Below are 21,586 nucleotides of genomic sequence, written 5' to 3' on the forward strand. Positions count from 1 at the left end.
CCTGGACATATTCCAGGGCAGGGCCTGCGATCTGGGTGCCGTCAGAGCCGCTCGGACATATTCCGAGGCCGGGGTCTGGCGGTACGGCGAGTCCAAACGGGGCAGACCGGGCTCCCGAGCCTAGAAAGGCCGCCGGTCTAGGGGAAGGTCACCCCGAATAACAAACCACATAATGAATAATTATGGATATGACGACCAACAAGTGCCGATCATTATCGGCCCAGGGTGTTCGGACACCCAGGGTCCGGCGTGTCAGGGGGGGTACTGTCCCGGCCCCCTCCACGTCGTCATCGTACGTCGGGCAAAGCACGGGGTTGCCAACGGGCCCCGTTGCGAAACGGACTACCGTTGGGGTTGGAGATAAGGAGGAGAACAACCACCCTCCTAGGGTGGTGGTGGAGGCGGGGAGAGCCGCCGTGGCCATCGAAGAGAAGACGCTCCGGTTAAGGGGTGGGGGGGATGACCCCCCTCTGGCGATTCCGCAAACATCGAGGGATGAGGCGCCCATGGACGAGTTCATGGACGCCTCTGTGGAAGATCCGATGGCGACCACGAGCGGCGGCGGGGGCACCACTCTGGCTAGAGTGGACAGCCTCTCGCGGATTTCCGTGGCGTCAGAGAGGGACGAGGACTGCATATCGGTGAAATCGACCGGCAGTCACTCGTCCCTCATAGGACGAAAAAGAGCAGCTGTCATTCTACACAAGTGTGACGGGGGTGAAGCGGGGGGTCCCGCCGGGGCGCCGGGTGAGGTCACCAAGCGCGCTAGAGGACGCCCGGCAAAAGACCCGGCCAATGAAGGCCTCTTTACAAGGGAGGCGAGGAACGAGAGGCGCCAAAAGAAGGAGCAGGCGGAGGCCCAAGAGGCCCTTAAGGCGGTGGAGGATGACTCCGTCCTACCATGCGAAAGTAGACGCAGGCGAGAGGCCCAATTGCAAAGAGCAGAGATGGAGGATCGCTATCAGCAGCAGGCGACAGAAGCCACAAAAAGCGCTGCCGAGATAGCGATCAATAAATTGGTGAAGGTGGCCACCGCCTCTAAGCACCTTGCAGGGCGGAATGGTGAAAGCCATTTGGGACGCTACCAATAGCCTCGGGGCGATCAACACCGTCCTGTATCAAAGAGCGATGGCCCTGGAGGATAGCACGGCCATAGGTGAAGAACTTAAGGTTCTAAAGGAACAGGTGGAGTCCCTGAAGCGCGAAAATCGCCAACTACGGGACTCCATTGGCCGTGCGGAGAAAATGACGAACGGAGGGGCGGGGGGGGAAAACAACGAACGCAATTGCGTCGCCCCCCCCGGCCCCCGTGTCGGGCCTCCCCCGCAAGAGGGGGAAGGAAAAAGTCCCGTCGAGCGACAACGAGGAGATGGGGGGGGAGAGGCGGAGCTGATGCCGCCCCCCTTCCCCCCACCCAAGAAGAGGGGACCAACCATTACTAAAATGGAGGTTGTTAGGGGCCCCTTCCCGCCGTTATACGGCCCCCCATTGGGGGGTAAGAGAAGGTTGATCCCCGAGACCCCCCCCCAAACGGGAGCTGGCGTGGGTCCGGCAACTATCCTGGAGGAATTGGCGAACCCGTCTACGGACGGGGGGCTGGAGGGAGTCCTGGAGGTAGTCATCACCAGGATTCTCTCCAGACTGGGCGTCCTCCCGGCGAAACGTCGGAGGAACAGTGGCGTGAAAGCGCCCGCACCGCCTAGGGGCGCGACATCTGCCCCGCGTAAGAGCGGGAAAAGGAAAAAGAAGGCCCCGAAAAGGGCGAGGCCAGAGGGGGCCGCAATATCAGCGACACCCCAACTGCCCATTGGGGGGAGTCGGGGCGAACACGCACGAGGGGCTCCTCAGGGGGCGAACAAGCCCGAGGTCACCTCCTCCCAGAGCGATCAGACGATGGTCTGGTCTAGGGTGGTGGGCCGCAAGGCGGCCAAAGCTACCCGTAAGCAGCCACAGTCGCAGCAACGGCAGCAGCAGCAGCAGCAGCAGCAGCAGCAGCAACAACAGCGACAACAACAACAACAGCGCCCGACGCCGCAGACGCGGAGAGCGTCCAAGGGCCCCCCCTCCCCCCTGCGGGTTCGGCCGGGGGGGGACAGGGGGGTGCGCGAGGAAAGAGGAAGCCCCCCTCGGCTAGGCGAGTGCCGCGCTCGGCGGCGGTGACAATCACCGCGCCGGAGGGACAATACGAGGAGGTGATGCGGTTGGCCACCGACAAAGTGGACCTCGCGAAGCTGGGGATCTCCGGGACCCGGCCCAGAAAAGCGGTTACCAGGGCGATGATCCTGGAGATCCCTGGCCCGGAGAGTGCGCCGAGGGCGGACGCCCTCGCTGAGGAGTTAGAGAGGGTGCTTGCGGACAGGGAGGGCGTGAAAGTGAGCAGGCCGATCAAAACGGCCGAAGTACGGGTGCGGGACCTGCTCACCGACGACCCGGAGGCAGTAAGGGCGGCAATCGCCGAGATAGGGGGGGTCAATGCCCCCCTAATAAAGGTCGGCACCCTACGTAGGGGCCCTAATGGCCTCTACACGGCCTGGGTCAAGTGCCCGCTGGCTGTGGCCAAAAGGGCGGTGTCAGAGGCCAGACTAAGAATAGGTCTGGCCCTGGCGAGAGTAGAGCTGCTGGACGTGCGCCCCCTCCAATGCCATAAATGCTTGGTAGTGGGGCACGTCCGCAGCAAATGCCCCAGCGGCATAGACCGCACTGGTGTTTGCTACCGGTGCGGCGAAGCTGGACATCTGGCGGCGAGCTGCGAGGCCAGAGCGCGGTGTGCGGTCTGCCGAGACGCCGGCAAATCGGCCAAAGACTCCGCGCACCGCGTTGGTAGTAAACCAAACTGCGCGGCCTTACAAAAAACGAAAAGGGAGAGGGTGGAGAGACCGACCAGCAGGCCCCCCACACCTCCCCAGCCGCCCCCCTCCGGGGAGAGGGAGGCGTCCCCCCCGCCAGGGCGGACACCGAGGAGGGAGACCCCGTCTCGGCCCCCGAGCCGATGGACATGGGTGAGGAAGTTAACGGCCTGGAGGAGGCTGGGGCAGCATAAAATTCGCTCGCTCTAGCCGAATCCTCCAGGCCAACCTCAACCACTCGCCCGGGGCCCAGGACTTGTTCGTCCACACCCTGGCCGAGTGGAATTGCGGGTTGGGGATCGCCGCGGAGCCGCACCGCGTCCCAACGGGGCACCCCTGCTGGTGGGGTGACACCGCGAGCTCCGTGGCGATCCATTGGAGGGGCGGCGGCGATTCCCCCCCCCTGCTCTCTTATAGAGAGGGGGCTTGGGTTCGTCGCCGTGGAGTGGGGGCCCGTCTGTGTAGTTGGGTGTTACATCTCCCCCAACGTGGCCCTCGCCCAGTTCGAGAGATACCTCCGGGAGGTGGGGGAGGCCGTCAGAAGACGGCTCCCCCGCCCGGTGGTGGTGGCGGGGGACCTCAACGCCAAATCTGGGCTATGGGGTTCCCCGCGCACCGACCCGAGGGGCAGGGCCCTTCAGGACTGGGCGGCGAGCCTGGGCCTGGGTATCATCAACTCAGGCTCGGTTCAGACGTGCGTGAGGTGGAACGGGGGTTCCGTGGTCGACGTGACCTTTGCGGACCCCCTGGCCTCGCGCATGATCTCGGGGTGGAGGGTGGCGGTGGAGGCCGAGTCCCTATCGGACCACCGGTATATCCGGATGGACGTCCGGTTCCGCCTCACCCTCCCCACTGGAGCCGAGGCTCGCCGCCGGGGCTCACAGCCGCGCAGATGGGCCATCAAGAGATGGGACCGCGACCGATTCATGTTCGCGATCGGTTGGGGGGCCTTGGGTCACGAGCCCAGCGAGGACCCCAACGAGGAGGCCGAGTGGCTGGTGGACGTCGTCGCGGCCGCCTGCGACGCATCGATGCCCCGCTCTCGGCCCCAACCGCGGCGGGCGGCCTATTGGTGGACGGCGGACATAGCGCTCTTGCGCGGGTCCGCCGTCCGGGCCAGACGTCAGTACGTCAGAGCCCGCCACCGGGGGAGCGCCGAACTGGTGGACGCCACCTACCGGGGATACAGGGCCGCGCTGTGTTCCCTGCGTGGCGCCATACGCGCGGAAAAGGCCAGGGCCTGGGACGAATTGGTCTCATCCCTGGACGGGGACCCATGGGGGCGCCCGTACAAAATGGTCCTCAAACGTCTGAGGCCATGGGCGCCCCCACTCACCCAAAGGATGGGTCCCCAGTTCCTCGAACGCGTCGTGGGGGCTCTCTTCCCCAACAAGCGGGATCGAGGATTCCCCCGCGGCGCGAGGCCGCCATCCGAAGGGTGGCCCATTACCGGGGGGCTGGGGGTGTCCGGGGATGAGATGGAGGCGGCGGCCAAAAGGCTGAACCGTCCCACCGCCCCGGGCCCGGATGGGATTCCGGGTCGGGTGTGGTCCCGGGCCCTGAGCGTGCTCGGTGCTCCTGTGAGGCGGCTGTTTGACAGCTGCCTCAGGTGGGGAGTCTTCCCCCGGCGCTGGAGGAGGGCCAAGCTGGTCCTCCTCCAGAAGGGCAAACCGGGGGACGCCCCTTCCGCCTACAGGCCAATATGCCTGCTGGACGACGTCGGCAAGATGCTGGAGCGCATCATCGCGGGCCGCGTCGTCCGACACCTGTCCCGGGAAGGTCCGAATCTGTCGGACGGACAATTTGGCTTCCGTGAGGGGAGATCGACGATTGACGCGATCCTACGCGTCAGGTCCCTCACGGAGGCCATTGTCAACGGGGGGGGAGTCGCGATGGTGGTGTCATTAGACATCACTAACGCCTTTAACTCCCTCCCCTGGGATGTGATCGGGGAGGCCATGAAATGGCATGGACTCCCCGAATATTTAATCTCGATTGTCCGGGATTACTTCCGGGACAGGAAGCTGGAGTTCGTCACGCGGGACGGACTCCGGCGCGTAAGGGGCGTGACGTGCGGGGTCCCGCAGGGCTCAGTTCTGGGCCCACTTCTGTGGGACCTCGCATACGACAGGGTCCTCCGGACCGCCCTCCCCCCCGGCGCGAGCGTCGTCTGCTACGCGGATGATACGCTGCTCGTCGCCGGGGGCAGGGACTGGGGGGAGACTCTGGCGACGGCCAATGAGGCCGTTGCCGGGGCCGTGCGCAATATCGCGGGTCTGGGCCTGGAGGTGGCGGCCAACAAAACCGAGGCCATGTTTATTCATGACGGGTCTCGGGGCCCCCCTCCGGAACACGCCCGGATCCGCGTGGGTGCAGCCCGCGTGGGGGTGGGACACAACTTAAAGTATCTGGGTCTCACCCTGGATGGCCGTTGGAGGTTCGGGAGCCACTTCAAGCTCCTGGCCCCCAGGGTGGAGGCGGTGGCAAACGCCTTGTCCCGCCTCCTGCCCAACTTGGGTGGTCCGGGCGCCCGCGTGAGGCGCCTGTATGCGGGCGCGGTGCACTCGGTGGCCCTTTACGGGTCACCGGTGTGGGCGGGCGAGCTGGCGGCCAACGCTGGGAGCCTGCGCCTGATGCGCCGGGCGCAGAGGCGCGTCGCCCTGCGGCTGGCGAGGGCCTATCGCACCGTGTCCCATGCGGCGGCTACGGTCCTGGCGGGGGTCCCCCCCATCGAGCTCCTCGCGGAGCTACATGCCGGAGTGTACCGGAGAGTACGGGAGCTCCAGCAGGGGGGGGAGCGAGACTGACCCCCAGAGCCATGGGCCAAATTCGCGAGGAGGAGCGGCGGAGGGTCCTAAATAGCTGGAGAGTCCAGCTGGGGGACCCTTCCGCCGCCGGCGTCCGGACGACAACGGCCATCCGGCCCTGCCTGGCGGCTTGGCTGGGCAGGGCACACGGCGGGCTCACGTTCCGCCTCTCCCAGGTGCTCACCGGACACGGTTGTTTCGGTGAGTACCTGGAGAGGATCGGGAAGGAGCGCACGGCCCGGTGCTGGCACTGCGCGGCCGACCGGGACTCCGCGCAACACACTCTGGCGGAGTGCCCCGCGTGGAGCGGGGAGCGCGGGGTCCTGATCGAGGTAATCGGCGAAGACCTCTCGCTGCCGGCCGTCGTAGACAAGATGGTCGGCGGCGAGGAGGCATGGAAGGCGGTCTCCTCCTTCTGCGAGGGGGTCCTTCGGCGGAAGGAGGAGGCCGAGCGGTTGAGGCGGAGGGGGATCTAGCCCGCTCGGTTGACCGCCAACGAAGAAGGGGTTCGAGAGGCGGGAGAGGGGGGAGGACCGGTCGAGGTCCGGTTCCCCCCTCGGTGGCGGGGGGTTCGTCTCCGCCGAGTTGACGGGGGCGGGGAGGGGGGAGTGATTGACTCCCCCCTCCCCTGCCACCATAGGGAATTTTGGGGGGGACGATTACTCGTTCCCCCCCCCCCCCCCCTATTAGGGAGGGCAGCCTGCCCCTGTCGGGGGCGGGGACTCTCGCCCTCCCGCCCCGAGGGGTGGGCAACGGGCCATTAGGCCCCGGGAAGGGGGGGTCTGGGAGGGGCAGATCTGCCCCTCCCAGAAATACCCCCAACACGGGAGGCCGCTGAGGTGGGGTTGGTTGGAGCCCACTCCAGTTTACGGGAGTGGGCTGTATTGACCCATCAAGGGTACCCCCACTGCGAGAGAGCGGCAGGTGGTGGTGCGGGCCGGCGCAGGGCAGGTGCCAGTCCGAGACCAAAAGTCCTGTTCGGCGCGGCGCGGGGGACTATTAAAGCCTCCCCCCCGCACCACCGGGAAGTAGAGCGGGACGGGCGGTGCCCCCTGTCCCGCTAATGGGAGTGAAGGGCTTCCAAGGAGGCCCTGTTTTCCCCCCCAGGGGGAAGACAGGAGGGGGCCACAAAGGCCATGGCGCGGGGTGGTCGAGAAGTGTTCCGCTGGAGTTCCTCGGCCGCCCCACAATAGCGCCAGAGAGGGCACCCGTGGGGTTTTAGTGGGTAGTGGGGGAGGTCAAGTCTCCCCTGAGTCCCACACTCCCCCTGGACAGCTATAAGTCCGGGGGGGCTAGTGCGTAAAGGCATTTCCCCACGTTAAAAAAAAAAAAAAAAAAAAAGTTCAATCCCCGCTATCACTTGCTTGAAAATCTCCTCTTCAGTTCTTCGTGAGATGAGGAATATTCCATAAAGGTAAGTGAGGAAACCCACCAAGTTTTGGATATCCCAGCAAGGATCCCACCGCTGCCACCAAAAAGTCCTTTGTCTTCGTGTGACGTCCTAGGAGGTCCTGGTAGGTCGGACGGAGCCGAAATCAACAGATCCTCGACCGCTAGACTCACACGTTATTTGTGGGATTCTTTTCCATGCGGTTAAGAGGGTAAAACTTCAGAATTAGATACTGTGAAGGAAGTGGGTAACAGGAATGTCGAAGTGACTTTTATTTTCAGGAAAGAGTTTTCGATTTTGGGAATAAGGAATAATATAATATCACACTTGTGGTATTTGAATCGGGATTTATTCACTGTTATAAATTTTATATATATATATATAGCGAGTGCGAGTGGAAGTGGAAATGCAAGTGCTGATTGTTTAACTATCTCTGATCAAGTGATTAATTTGTGAGCAAATGGCACAAAGGCATCATTGCTTGGGGTTTTTATATATTGCCAAAACATAGCAGAAACCTAACATAGGAGTGACCTAAATTCCAATGTTATGATTCTACAGGTCTGAATCGAATATCTGAATAAAGCCTATTATCAAATGGCCTTGGTACGGTTTGCCTATTATTAGCTTATTTTCACTATGAATCAGCTATGATTCATACGTTTAAGACCTTCCTGTTTCTTGACATAGTTTCCTATTTGTTATGAGTCAGCGATGACTCGTGATACTAAAATATTATGGCGGCCTTGATATTTAAGTTGACCTACTTTCGCTTACAAACTGACTATGAGTCACACTTGTGACTATTCGGTCGACCTATTTTTGTTTTCAAAGAGTTATACTTTGTTATAATAATTCCTTTCTTATAATTAACAAACATACAATTTGCTTGAATTTAAGCTTTTCTAATAAATATTAATCTTCGCAATATCGTTTTAGATATACTTTACAATTTTTATAATAATAATGATTACATCGTATAATTAGTATATCTAAAATATATCAGTATAACTCTTTTTACATTTGTAATACATTATTTATTAAATATTTTCAGGTACAAAATGGTTCTGATTGTGATTGGTTGAATCGTTAGGGTAGTTTTCCATGCATATTAATATTCAAGATTTTTGTCATAGCCATAGGATTAGTGTTAATGAAAAAAGGGAAGTAACAACTATAAATATAAGTCTAGGGTGAAAGTTTTTAAAAGTTGAACTGGTTTATATATGGAGATTTGCCTGCTGAACTAATTTGGGTTTTTGAGGTAAGTGTATGTAAGCAAGTTTACAGTTGCTTAAATATCTTGTAAACGATGCGAGTTAGGTATGTATAATGAGGTAAATTGCAAGATTCCCTGTGTGCTGTCCAAATTCTTCATAATAATTATTTGTTAATATAATAATTTATTTATTTATAAATTTTATTAAACGAAATTTAAATCGTAGAATTTCTTTTCTGAGATAAAATATGTTTCTATCGGGGTTGTTTATATAATTTCATAAAGAAAACTGTATCTTATAAGGAAAATGTACGTATAATGTATGTATATATGTATATATGTGTGCTTTTATATACCCTTAATTTTGTTTATATCTTGAGAATTAAGAATCGTAGCCACAAACTGTATTTATGTTTTTGAAAGGATTTTCGATGGATAGTGTATTTATACAGGGAAAATATATTCATATAAGGACATCAACAAAATTTATCCTTGAAATATGTATCAGATGAAACTGTTGAATAAATGTTTTGTCATGGATTTTGTTATATTGTCATTATGACTTTTATTCCTTATTTACATCCTTTCTATTGTTATTAATTTTGTTATTAACTTTTATATTTATTATTAAAATGGAACAAAAGTGAAAGGTTTGATATACAAAGGTTTCTTAAGTTTCAAAAGTTTCTGAAGTTATATTTGACGATATAAAGAAATTGATTGATTAATAATATGGTTTTGTTTATTTATATCATTGTTAATAAAAATATTATAATGTACCGATAATTGTTTTGTTATAGTTTTCGTGCATTACGTGGGGAAGATTATATTTCCTAAGTTTGTTTTTTATTCATTATTTACTATTTTATATTAATTTAATAATTAAGATTTTGTTGTTAATATTGAAATGCTTAGATAAGGATGCGATATTAAGCTTTATTTTCCTTGTTACTTTACTGAACAGTCCGGAAAAGTGATTTCGGTATGTTCTGTTTTTGTTAGTAAGGTTCTAGGAAAATTTAATAGGAACATTAAGGCTGTTGTAGCGCCATAAAGTTGTGATAAGGAGCGGCCATTTTGTATAAACTTTTAAATAATTTTAAGCGGTATATTCTTTTTATTATATGTATAGGAAAGGTTTTACGGTGCTGTTTCCTAACACAGTCAGTCATAAATAAAAAAATTTTTGAAAAAATTTACACTGAACATGACTAGAGGTACTCTCGATCCTGGGACGTGACAGTTTCCACCAAATTCCAATGCACGAAGCCGATGCACCAAAAACAGCTTTTTCAACGCCCTATGGGCATTACCATTTCAAAGGAATGCTGTTCGGGCTAAAGAACGCCCCCGTGACTTTTTAAAGGCTTATGGATCAAGTGTTGATCGGACTCCAAGGAGTAGAATTATTCGTCTATGTAACGTCAGGAGAGCCAACCTAAAAATTTCTTTTCCTTCCCCTTTTCCCACCTGCGCAGAAGCGCCACTATTCAAGCCAAAGTTGGCAACAACCGGCTCTCCTGCCGTTGACATATCACGCGTTGCGCCTTACCGCCAATGAATATACACTATAATAAATATAAGTAATAAAATTAAATAATAATAATAAATAAATCATGCTAACAATGAACCTAAATAATTGTAAAATTATTAATACTACGATAAGGATCGCGTTGCTGTTGCGCATCATCTCCAGTCAGCCGCGCGCTGATTGGCCGACCAACGACCATTATAGATATGTGCGTCTGGTCTAGCTTTATAGGCTATGACCGTCGCGAGCGCCACGTGCTTTGGCGTACCCACGCCATCCGCCATCTTGCGCCACGTGCTTTGGCGTACCCACGCCATCCGCCATCTTGCGCCACGTGCTTTGGCGTACCCACGCCATCCGCCATCTTGCGCCACGCGCTTTGGCGTGCCCACGCCATCCGCCATCTTGCGCCACGTGCGTTGGCGTACCCACGCTACCGCCACGTTGCGCAACAGCGCCGCCGCAGGCACGCGTTACAACGCGCGGCCATGCTCGTTCACTCTTGTACGCGCCGTCGAGTAGTACACATCGTGCGAGTGTCAATCCAAATCCAATCCCAATTCCAATTCTAATTTTAAGTCAATTCTATTTCGTCTCAATCTAGTTAAGTTAATTAAGTGATCATTTGTATTCTAAATTTTGTATTGCTCTAAATTTAACCAAGTGTTACGCGAGTGTAATTCGATTCATGAATATTTGAATATAGTAAGTACAGTGTATTCGCCACGTGTCATTCATTGCATCATCCTTCCTATCGCCGCGAGAAATCGGAAGTGTTCGCGAGGCTAAAGAGGCAACGGGCATTAACAACTCAAACCTTATTTTACCGAATAATTAGCAGTTAAAGCGAGAATTCCAATCGTTTCCGGGGGCAAGGTGTTGTGCGTTATCCGCACTTACCACGAAGGAAACATTGGACTTCGAGCACGCGGTAATTCTAATCTTTTAATCTTTTAATTAAATACAATATACGCCTGGAGCCTCTGCCGAATGCCTAAAGCACGGAGGAATCGCGCGGGTCGTAACAACGCACTTCGGCGGCTTGAATACGACCTCCACGTGGCCGCGATTTACGATCATAACGCGATCATCGGCGAGGAAGTGAGTTACGACGGCGAGTACGAACTTCTCGTGCACGACCGCCTCTGGAGCGCCTTACCGGCCCCGTCCACCCCCGTAGCAGCTTACCAGGGAAGCAGTTTCGGACCACGCATCTCCCTCGAGGAGTATCTGCGCAGAGCGGACACCGAAAGGTAGGTGAAAATCATACATCAAGTTTTATTCCCGGTTGCTTTCGCGTTCCCATCTTGCATACGTTTCAGTAAAATATAGAGTATAAAGGAATTAGACGTGAATGAATATAAGAGTACTCGCGTTCAAGATTCTTTCGGGTTGCGTCACTCGTTTTGTTCGCGTCGACCGACCGTCGCATAGTTGCATCGCCCGACCGGAAGGGTTTTACGACCGACCCTTTTTTTGCCGCCCTTGCCACTTTCTCCTAAGGCATGTAGGGTTTTGAGCCGGTTTATCGCTACGCACGGAAATATTCCAGTTTCGTAATATCATTTTAATATTGAATATTCGCCGCGTAATATTAATTCCCGTTATTTGACGTAATGTGCCCGCCTTGCTTTCTCGAGCCACGAGATTCGCGCACTCACCCGGCCGCCGTATACAGATACCGTAGGAGCACGGTGCGTTGCCTTACCACGTTCGGATATCGACGCGTGGACGACGCTATCGCCGAGTTACTCCCTAATAGTGCCGAATATCTTTGCTTTCGATGTAAGGAGGAAATACCAGAGGGAACTCTTACGTATCGTCTTGAATTGGCCCACGCGTTCCAGTTCGGGTATACTTCCGCCCGGGATCATTGCGATTGCTGCCGCGCTAGTCTTGTAATAGTCCGCGACATTGAGCTCTGCCCTGACTGCACCGAAGTTTTTACTGTGTCTCTAGAAGTGCTCAGGAAATTAGGCAACGCTATAGAGAACATCTGCGGGCGATACTACCTCGACGAGACCAATCCCGCTCCCGACGGCATCCTATCGCGCCGGCTAACCAACTTCTCTGTTGCACTGATCCGCTTACAGTCTAATAATCGCCCAACGTCTGGTTAAACGCAACGTTAGCCGTGTAATTCACTGAAATTTCCTGAGAACTTAATAATTCGCCGCTGACATTATCGGAGAGGTTCCCGCGGATTTGAGCAGTATAATCAGGGTTTCGTACTCCTTAATTCCTTAATTCCTTAATTCTTCCGAACCGCTGTTGGCGATTTGCCGCTCGATCGCTGGCAGCGTCGCCGAGAGGCGAGCGTATTCCCGCCTTGGTCCAGTGCCACGTGGCGATTTGCTTTGGCAATCTCGCCACCGCCTGCGACGTAACATCGCCACGAAATCGAGACACGACGCGACCTACCACCGCGAAGCCCTAGCCTTCCCGCTGGGCAACGGTTCACGGAAACGCCCGCCCCTTTTGGCGAGCTGAATGAGTCGGGCACGGAACTCCCTCCCGCGCCGAAGATAACTTATCGCGAGGCGACCGAGTTCGTTCCAATTTTTGATGGTTATAACATCCCTTTGTCGAAATTCCTCGGAGCGTGCAGGCAAGCGCGCGACATCCTGCCGCCTCATTTCGAGAGACCCCTCACGCGTTTACTGGTAGCGAAATTGCGCGGCCACGCTCACTCAGCCGTCGCCGACGAACCGTGCGACACAGTGACACAACTGTCAGATTTATTAAATAGTGCCTTCGGCTCGATAAAAAGTGTTGCGCAATACCGCGGGGAATTGACCGCTGTGCACCTCAAATCGGGAGAGCATATGCTAGATTACATCGACCGCGTCAAGGAACTCCGAGCCTCCATAAGGGACGGAGAACGTCGGGCCCACGGTACGATAGATTCCGCGACGAACCGGGAGATAGACGAACTCACCGCTTCATGTTTCTGTGAGGGTCTGCCCACCCCACTACGTTTACAACTCAAACCGGAACATTTTTACCAGCCGTTCGAGGCATTTGCCGCCGCGAAGATTATAGCCAAGCGTGATGAGATAGAACGGCAGCGTTACGGAATGCCGCCCCGTCAAGGGCTGAGCCCAAACAAACAAACCCTCAGCGCAAACCGTCGTTTCCCCGAAACAGGTGCGGGGCCTAGCCTGCGCTACAGGCAGCCCGCACCGCCGGAACGACGACGCTCGCCGCCGCGACTCGACGCATACAGAGATCGCGATCGGAACTATGCACCGCGCTACCCCTCCGAGTGGGTTGAGCGCCGCGACGAAGTAAGACGAACTGCGCCGCTTTACGAGAAACGCGAATCGCCTAGATCGGGGGGAGGCGACAGAGGGCCGCGCGATTACGGATCGCAGCTTAACGATAAATGGTGCAGATATTGCAAAAATCGCGGCCATGAAATCGAGGAATGTCGGAAACGACAATATAATAACAGTCGCCTCAACGAACCGGGAAACGGTCGGGATCCGCCCCGTGGGTCGGACGCAGCGCGCGCGGATCCTCCAAGGAGTACGCGTCCGGTGAACGTCGTGGAGACGACCGAAGAAGCGTCAGGATCGCAATCTTAAATCCGCAAGAGTATTCACACGCCCCCACTATAACATTGTCCGCGCGTGGCTTAATCAAGGAAACTAATTTCATGGTCGACACAGGAGCGGCACCGAATCTAATAAAAGAGCGCTGCTTACATCCCGAGACTCCGGTATTCAAGCGCGATACAATATACCTGACTGGAATCACCGAAGGCAGGCTGGAAACTCTCGGGTCGGCTCGTATAGAATTTATGGGCCACAAGATAACCCTACACGTGGTACCTGACCATTTCCCCATCGTCCAGGAAGGAATCCTAGGATCAGAATTCCTGCGCGATAACGCCAAAATCGATTTCGGGCGAAAACAGATAGAGTGGCAAGGAATACGCCTGCCTTTTGCCCGACGGGAAACTATCGTAATACCAGGTCGCTGCCGCGCCACGTTTTGTATGAACGTCGCGAACCCAGAAATAGCAGTCGGTTATATCCCGCGACTTAGAGTCTGCGATGGGGTATACCTCGGCGAAGCGGTCGTGACTAATCGCAACGGAAGGGCATATTCGCAAATAATCAACTCGACCGAATCCGATAAAGAAATCGCCATTCCTACTATCCAACTCAAGGAGATCGAATCAATCTCACGGGACCTCCCTAGGGAAGAGTCCTCTCTTAATTGCGGGGTTATAGGAAGTAGAATCCAGGAAGTAGAATCGAATTCAGAAAGAATCTCAGCGATTCGAACGCTCCTTCGTTTAGAGCACCTCAGTCAGGTGGAGACAGAGCATGTCGGTAGGCTCATCGAAAAAAACCCAGATCTTTTCCAGCTCCCTTCCGATCACCTCGGGTACACAGACGCTACTGCTCACGCGATTACGACGACGGATAACCAACCCGTCAATACAAAGCAGTATCGATTCCCGCCTATACACAAAGAGGAAATTACTAAGCAAGTAAACGAGCTACTAAAAAACGACGTAATCTGTCCCTCCAATTCCCCGTACAATTCCCCTCTGTGGATTGTTCCTAAGAAACCGGATTCGAAAGGTAATAAACGATGGCGCATGGTCATAGATTACAGAGCGCTCAACGAGAAAACAATAGGCGACGCGTACCCCCTCCCCAACATAACCGAAATCCTAGATCAACTGGGAAGCGCGAAATATTTTAGCATTTTCGATCTAGCGTCGGGTTTCCATCAAATACCGATGCATAAGTCGGACGCGCCGAAAACGGCTTTCTCCACGCCTTTCGGGCACTATGAATTTAAACGCATGCCGTTCGGGTTAAAAAACGCCCCGGCGACCTTTCAGCGACTTATGGATCAGGTGTTGAGCGGCCTCCAAGGAACCGAGGTATTCGTGTACCTCGACGATATTGTGGTATATGCTAGCTCACTGCGAGAGCATGAAATAAAATTTAATAAGCTGGCCGAAAGATTGAGAGGCGCGAAGCTCCGCCTCCAGCCTGACAAATGCGAATTTCTGCGGAAAGAGGTCACATATCTGGGCCACGTAATCGGAGAAGACGGGGTGAAGCCTGACCCGAAAAAAATTCACGCCGTTGAAAATTTTCCGCGCCCCCATACCGCGAAAAACATTAAACAATTTCTCGGACTCGCGGGTTACTATCGGAGATTCATACCGAACTTCTCGAAAACAGCTAAACCTCTGACGGACTTATTAAAAAAGGAGGTACCGTTCGGATGGGGCGATCCACAGGAAAACGCGTTCGCGCAGCTTAAACACGCCCTATGCACGGAACCCCTTCTCCAATATCCCGACTTTTCTCAACAATTCGTCGTAACTACAGACGCCTCCAAGTTCGCGATCGGCGGAATCCTCAGTCAGGGACCGCTTGGCAAGGATCTCCCTATCGCATACGCGTCCCGATTACTAAACCCGCCGGAACAGAACTACTCCACGATCGAAAAGGAATTGCTCGCTATAGTTTATTGCGTAAATTACTTTAGACCATATTTATACGGAAGAAGATTCCAGCTCGTCACCGACCACAAACCCTTGACATGGTTGCATTCGGTTAAGGACCCCACGTCACGATTAGTCAGATGGCGATTAAAATTAGCCGAATACGAATACGAAGTTATGTATCGAGCCGGCAAAACTAATGTAAACGCAGACGCGCTGTCACGAAACCCCGCTTTTCCCGTCCTTCCCCTCGAGAGCACATCGAATATCGCGAGACGGAACGATAGCGAGCCCGAGGAAGATTCGTCAACCGACGACGATACCGAAATCCGCCCCCACGTCGTCACTTCCGACGAGGACCTCGACAGTGACACCAGCGAAGAATCTCTATTTAACGCGAATAACGCTCCGTTTCAATTCCATCACGCGAAAGTGAAGGAAATCGTAGATAACTTTACGAGTAGAAGCGACAACCTGGTGGTATTCGTGAGCGTCCAAGGTGAACCTTGCGATTTAGGGGCTCGGATGCTCAGCCAACAGGGACTACTGCCTAAATTGCGGGACGTCATGCTGAACAGGGCAAACGTCACGCAAAGCGGCAAACGGCGAATTATTGCATTGCCGATTGAAGTAAATGTCTCCGCGATAACCACGCTAGAAAGTATTAGTGAGGCCGTGATGTCACTACTCGACGTCACGAACGAACTCGACATACGGTCCATATCTGTCTGCAGGGGGGATGCGAGTGGAGTACCGTGGAGGAAAATAGAAAAGGTTATTCGCGACGCATTTTGGAACCAAGATATAGAAATATCGATATGCGGTAATAAAATCACTGTTCCACCCCCCGAAGATAGAATCCGCTTGATCGAGGAATATCACGCGTCCGCAATAGGAGGCCATAAAGGCATAAACAAAACATGCGCGCGCCTCAAATCGCGGTACAATTGGCCTAGACTGAAGGAAGAAGTAACGCGGTTCATAAATAATTGCGAAGGCTGCCAGTTAAAAAAATTGGTTAGAGTAAAGACCCGACAGCCCATGATTCTAACGGATACACCCGACAAAGCGTTTGATAAGATATCTATGGATATCATGGGGCCGCTCCCCACCACTCGCAAGGACCACTCGTACATATTTACTATACAAGATCTCTTGACGAAGTATTCACTAGCTATCCCCCTCAAGGGGATCTCGGCTATCGACGTGGCCGACGCTTTCGTAAACGAATTCATTTGCGTGCATGGTGCCCCGCGAGCGGTACTAACGGACCAAGGGTCTCATTTTCTAAATTCTTTAATGCGCAACATAGCTCGCAAATTCAGAATTAAACAGTGTAAGACCACTGCGTACCACCCTCAGTCCAATGGCTCCGTGGAGCGCTCGCACCATGTACTTTGGGAGTACTTGAAACAATTTGTCAATGACCACCACGATTGGGACGAATATCTAAAATTAGCTAGTTTTTCTTACAACACGAGCGTACATGAGGGAACGAAGTTCACCCCTCACGAATTGGTCTACGGGAGCGTCGCGCTTACTCCCGAAAGCGATCCCTTCCCCGAGGACGAGCGCGACGAAAGCTACGCTGGCTACTTACTCGAACTAAATGCGAAAATAAGCGAATCCCAGAGAGCCGCGCGTCGTAACCTGAATGCCGCGAAGGTTAGATCAAAGCGATACTATGATAAAAGGGTTAAGGCATGCAACTTTGAAGCGGGAGACCAGGTGTACATGCTTAAAGAACCTGTGAGAAATAAATTAAGTCCACAATACACCGGTCCCTACAAAATAGCGGACGTGCTAAGTAATAATAATGTTAAATTAGAGATAAGGCCAGGTAAATTGCGTATTATCCATATGGACAAACTGAAGAAGGCGGGGAATCGGAGCCCCACCACACGCCGTGCCCCACCACAACCAGAGCCGGGGGCGAGCGAGCAACCAAGCGGCAGTCGACACACGTCACCCCTTGAAGAAACATGGAGCCACAACGAATCTTAACGCTTTTACTGTTCCCGACGCTCAGCTTTGGCTTGACGGGCTATGACTGTGGAGGCAGCGGACTCAATATCACAACCTTGTCGCTGCTGGACGTCGGCGCCTGTAATGTCGAGGATATGGAGCCAGCGAGCACGGAGACGTACGTACAACTCATGCAGAGTTCCGATTTCGAGAGCTTGCCAATAATTCAATGCCGAATTGAAATCGACCGGACCATATACTACTGCGGCATGCACTCACACATATCAATTGTATCCGACGGTCGAAAGGTGTACATCAAAGAGATCGGCTGGCAAACCTGCCAGAAAATCCACGAGACTGGAACTCTCGCGCTGGGAACCGCCTTCGTGGATAGATTGATTGTAAACGCCACGAATCATAGGAGCGTCACTATGGCTGGACAAACGCACGCTGACGGCCGTTGTTCCGGAACGCAGTACACGGACGGATTCGGAGCATGGGAGAGCGTGGTAGTACAAGCATCCTTAAAGGTGGTATTGAGGACGTTTGAAGCACCATTCAAACGGTCAGCGAACTCATTAAATCTGCCATCTGGAACGCGCTGCCCCGTGCAACTGGGGAGCTGCGCCGATTTCGACGGTACGGAAACCTTCTGGAAAACACCGTCCGACGACAGCTGCCACTTCAACCAGTACGATATACTTTACGAGGGTATGGCCATAAAACTGTCGCCGAAGCCCAAACAAACTGCCCCAGTGGTATATACAGTGACCACCGGAGATACAACGTTCGCCTTGACAAAAACGACGGAATTCAACCTATGTGGCTATCGACTTTTCCAGACCGAGCACCCAAAGCTTGTTATATTGGAAACACAGCGAGGACGCACGTTCAAATCTAAGTCACAGATCTCAGTTAACAACTTAGATATATTCTCCTATGTGAATTCGAAATTCGTTTACGTGGAGAAACACGTGAAAACGCAATTTACCAGGCTTTACCACGACATTATGGAGCAGAAATGTGCATTAGAGCGTCAGATCCTCCAGAATGCGCTCTCATTGGCAACTATAGCCCCAGACGAAATGGCCTTCCGGATAATGAAAGCCCCTGGATACACGGCGGTCACAGCCGGAGAAGTCATCCATATTGTCCAATGCGTCCCAGTAGAATGCAAGCTGCGACATACCGAAGAGTGTTACAACGAGTTGCCAGTTACCTACCGCAATTCGTCACACTTTTTATTGCCACGCACCAGAATTCTGACCAGGACAGGAACACACAAAGACTGCAACGAGTTGCTTTCTGGCATGTACAAACTACACGGCAGTTGGTACCGAGTAGGCCTGAAGCCGATCGAGTCGCTTCCTCCGCCGACGATCCAGCCGCTTTCTACCCCCACGTGGAAATACGTCAGTCCGGACGCACTCGCCACCAGTGGAATCTACTCCGCGGACGATCTGAACCGACTGCGAGACCACATAATGTTCCCAGTCGAAAAGCCGTCTATGCTGAATACAATAGCGCGAGGGGCCTTAGGACAGGACGTCCCGAGCGGGAGTATTTCCTTGATGAATCTTCTCGACGAAAAGTCTTTAGATCGGATCGCTGAAAGCACAGGGAAGCGATTATGGCAAGGATTTATTACGTTTGGCTCGGCCAGCGCAGGAGTCTTGGCGTTATTCGTGATAGCCAGACTTATCAAGTTGGTGATCGATACAATCATCCACGGATACGCGTTGCACAGAATATACGGATGGAGCCTTCATATATTGGGAGCAGTATGGTCGTCGGTCACTAACCTTTTGCTGCATATGGGTAACCCAGCAACAAAAACCGACTCGCCTAGCAGGGAACGCCTCATGCCAATAGCTCAGAGCTCGACAGAAGACACACCGACGGCGCCCGAAATCGCCCCTAGTGCTGAAAAGGAAAAGTTTAGTGAGCATGTGCGGTCATACAGTGAACTCCAAAAATACTTACGCGAGGACGTAGTATAGAGACAAATAAGTGCGATAACTAATTACAAGCGTTAGAATATAAGACGAATAAACATAAGTAAAATAATTGTAGCTCAAACCTTCTGCAACTCAACCTCTAGTAGAGCAGGGGAAATGCACGGCACCTGGCCCTGCATTTCTTCTTAGGGGGGGAGGTGTAACGTCAGGAGAGCCAACGTAAAAATTTCTTTTCTTCCCCTTTTCCCACCTGCGCAGAAGCGCCACTATTCAAGCCAAAGTTGGCAACAACCGGCTCTCCTGCCGTTGACATATCGCGCGTTGCGCCTTACCGCCAGTGAATATACACTGTAATAAATATAAGTAATAAAATTAAATAATAATAATAAATAAATCACGCTAACAATGAACCTAAATAATTGTAAAATTATTAATACTACAATAAGGCTCGCGTTGCTGTTGCGCATCATCTCCAGTCAGCCGCGCGCTGATTGGCCGACCAACGACCATTATAGATATGTGCGTCTGGTCTAGCTTTATAGGCTATGACCGTCGCGAGCGCCACGTGCTTTGGCGTACCCACGCCATCCGCCATCTTGCGCCACGTGCTTTGGCGTACCCACGCCATCCGCCATCTTGCGCCGCGTGCTTTGGCGTGCCCACGCCATCCGCCATCTTGCGCCACGTGCGTTGGCGTACCCACGCTACCGCCACGTTGCGCAACAGCGCCGCCGCAGGCACGCGTTACAACGCGCGGCCATGCTCGTCCACTCTTGTACGCGCCGTCGAGTAGTACACATCGTGCGAGTGTCAATCCAAATCCAATCCCAATTCCAATTCTAATTTTAAGTCAATTCTATTTCGTCTCAATCTAGTTAAGTTAATTAAGTGATCATTTGTATTCTAAATTTTGTATTGCTCTAAATTTAACCAAGTGTTACGCGAGTGTAATTCGATTCATGAATATTTGAATATAGTAAGTACAGTGTATTCGCCACGTGTCATTCATTGCATCATCCTTCCTATCGCCGCGAGAAATCGGAAGTGTTCGCGAGGCTAAAGAGGCAACGGGCATTAACAACTCAAACCTTATTTTACCGAATAATTAGCAGTTAAAGCGAGAATTCCAATCGTTTCCGGGGGCAAGGTGTTGTGCGTTATCCGCACTTACCACGAAGGAAACATTGGACTTCGAGCACGCGGTAATTCTAATCTTTTAATTAAATACAATATACGCCTGGAGCCTCTGCCGAATGCCTAAAGCACGGAGGAATCGCGCGGGTCGTAACAACGCACTTCGGCGGCTTGAATACGACCTCCACGTGGCCGCGATTTACGATCATAACGCGATCATCGGCGAGGAAGTGAGTTACGACGGCGAGTACGAACTTCTCGTGCACGACCGCCTCTGGAGCGCCTTACCGGCCCCGTCCACCCCCGTAGCAGCTTACCAGGGAAGCAGTTTCGGACCACGCATCTCCCTCGAGGAGTATCTGCGCAGAGCGGACACCGAAAGGTAGGTGAAAATCATACATCAAGTTTTATTCCCGGTTGCTTTCGCGTTCCCATCTTGCATACGTTTCAGTAAAATATACAGTATAAAGGAATTAGACGTGAATGAATATAAGAGTACTCGCGTTCAAGATTCTTTCGGGTTGCGTCACTCGTTTTGTTCGCGTCGACCGACCGTCGCATAGTTGCATCGCCCGACCGGAAGGGTTTTACGACCGACCCTTTTTTGCCGCCCTTGCCACTTTCTCCTAAGGCATGTAGGGTTTTGAGCCGGTTTATCGCTACGCACGGAAATATTCCAGTTTCGTAATATCATTTTAATATTGAATATTCGCCGCGTAATATTAATTCCCGTTATTTGACGTAATGTGCCCGCCTTGCTTTCTCGAGCCACGAGATTCGCGCACTCACCCGGCCGCCGTATACAGATACCGTAGGAGCACGGTGCGTTGCCTTACCACGTTCGGATATCGACGCGTGGACGACGCTATCGCCGAGTTACTCCCTAATAGTGCCGAATATCTTTGCTTTCGATGTAAGGAGGAAATACCAGAGGGAACTCTTACGTATCGTCTTGAATTGGCCCACGCGTTCCAGTTCGGGTATACTTCCGCCCGGGATCATTGCGATTGCTGCCGCGCTAGTCTTGTAATAGTCCGCGACATTGAGCTCTGCCCTGACTGCACCGAAGTTTTTACTGTGTCTCTAGAAGTGCTCAGGGAATTAGGCAACGCTATAGAGAACATCTGCGGGCGATACTACCTCGACGAGACCAATCCCGCTCCCGACGGCATCCTATCGCGCCGGCTAACCAACTTCTCTGTTGCACTGATCCGCTTACAGTCTAATAATCGCCCAACGTCTGGTTAAACGCAACGTTAG

At 52.9% G+C, this 21,586-nt stretch overlaps 1 protein-coding gene across 1 annotated transcript; it reads left to right on the plus strand.

Annotated features, from left to right (window-relative positions):
- The first annotated feature begins 18,544 nt into the window (after window positions 1–18,544).
- Window positions 18,545–19,635, plus strand: LOC148937263 (uncharacterized). The gene has a single exon (XM_089073558.1). The coding sequence runs from the start codon at window positions 18,545–18,547 to the stop codon at window positions 19,232–19,234; it is 690 nt and encodes a 229-aa protein (XP_088929684.1). The 3' UTR covers window positions 19,235–19,635.
- The last annotated feature ends 1,951 nt before the right edge of the window (window positions 19,636–21,586 follow it).

The sequence above is a fragment of the Pogonomyrmex barbatus genome, unplaced genomic scaffold (genome assembly GCF_055798465.1).
Source record: "Pogonomyrmex barbatus isolate J1 unplaced genomic scaffold, ASM5579846v1 scaffold15, whole genome shotgun sequence".
In the NCBI taxonomy this organism is placed as follows: domain Eukaryota; kingdom Metazoa; phylum Arthropoda; class Insecta; order Hymenoptera; family Formicidae; genus Pogonomyrmex; species Pogonomyrmex barbatus.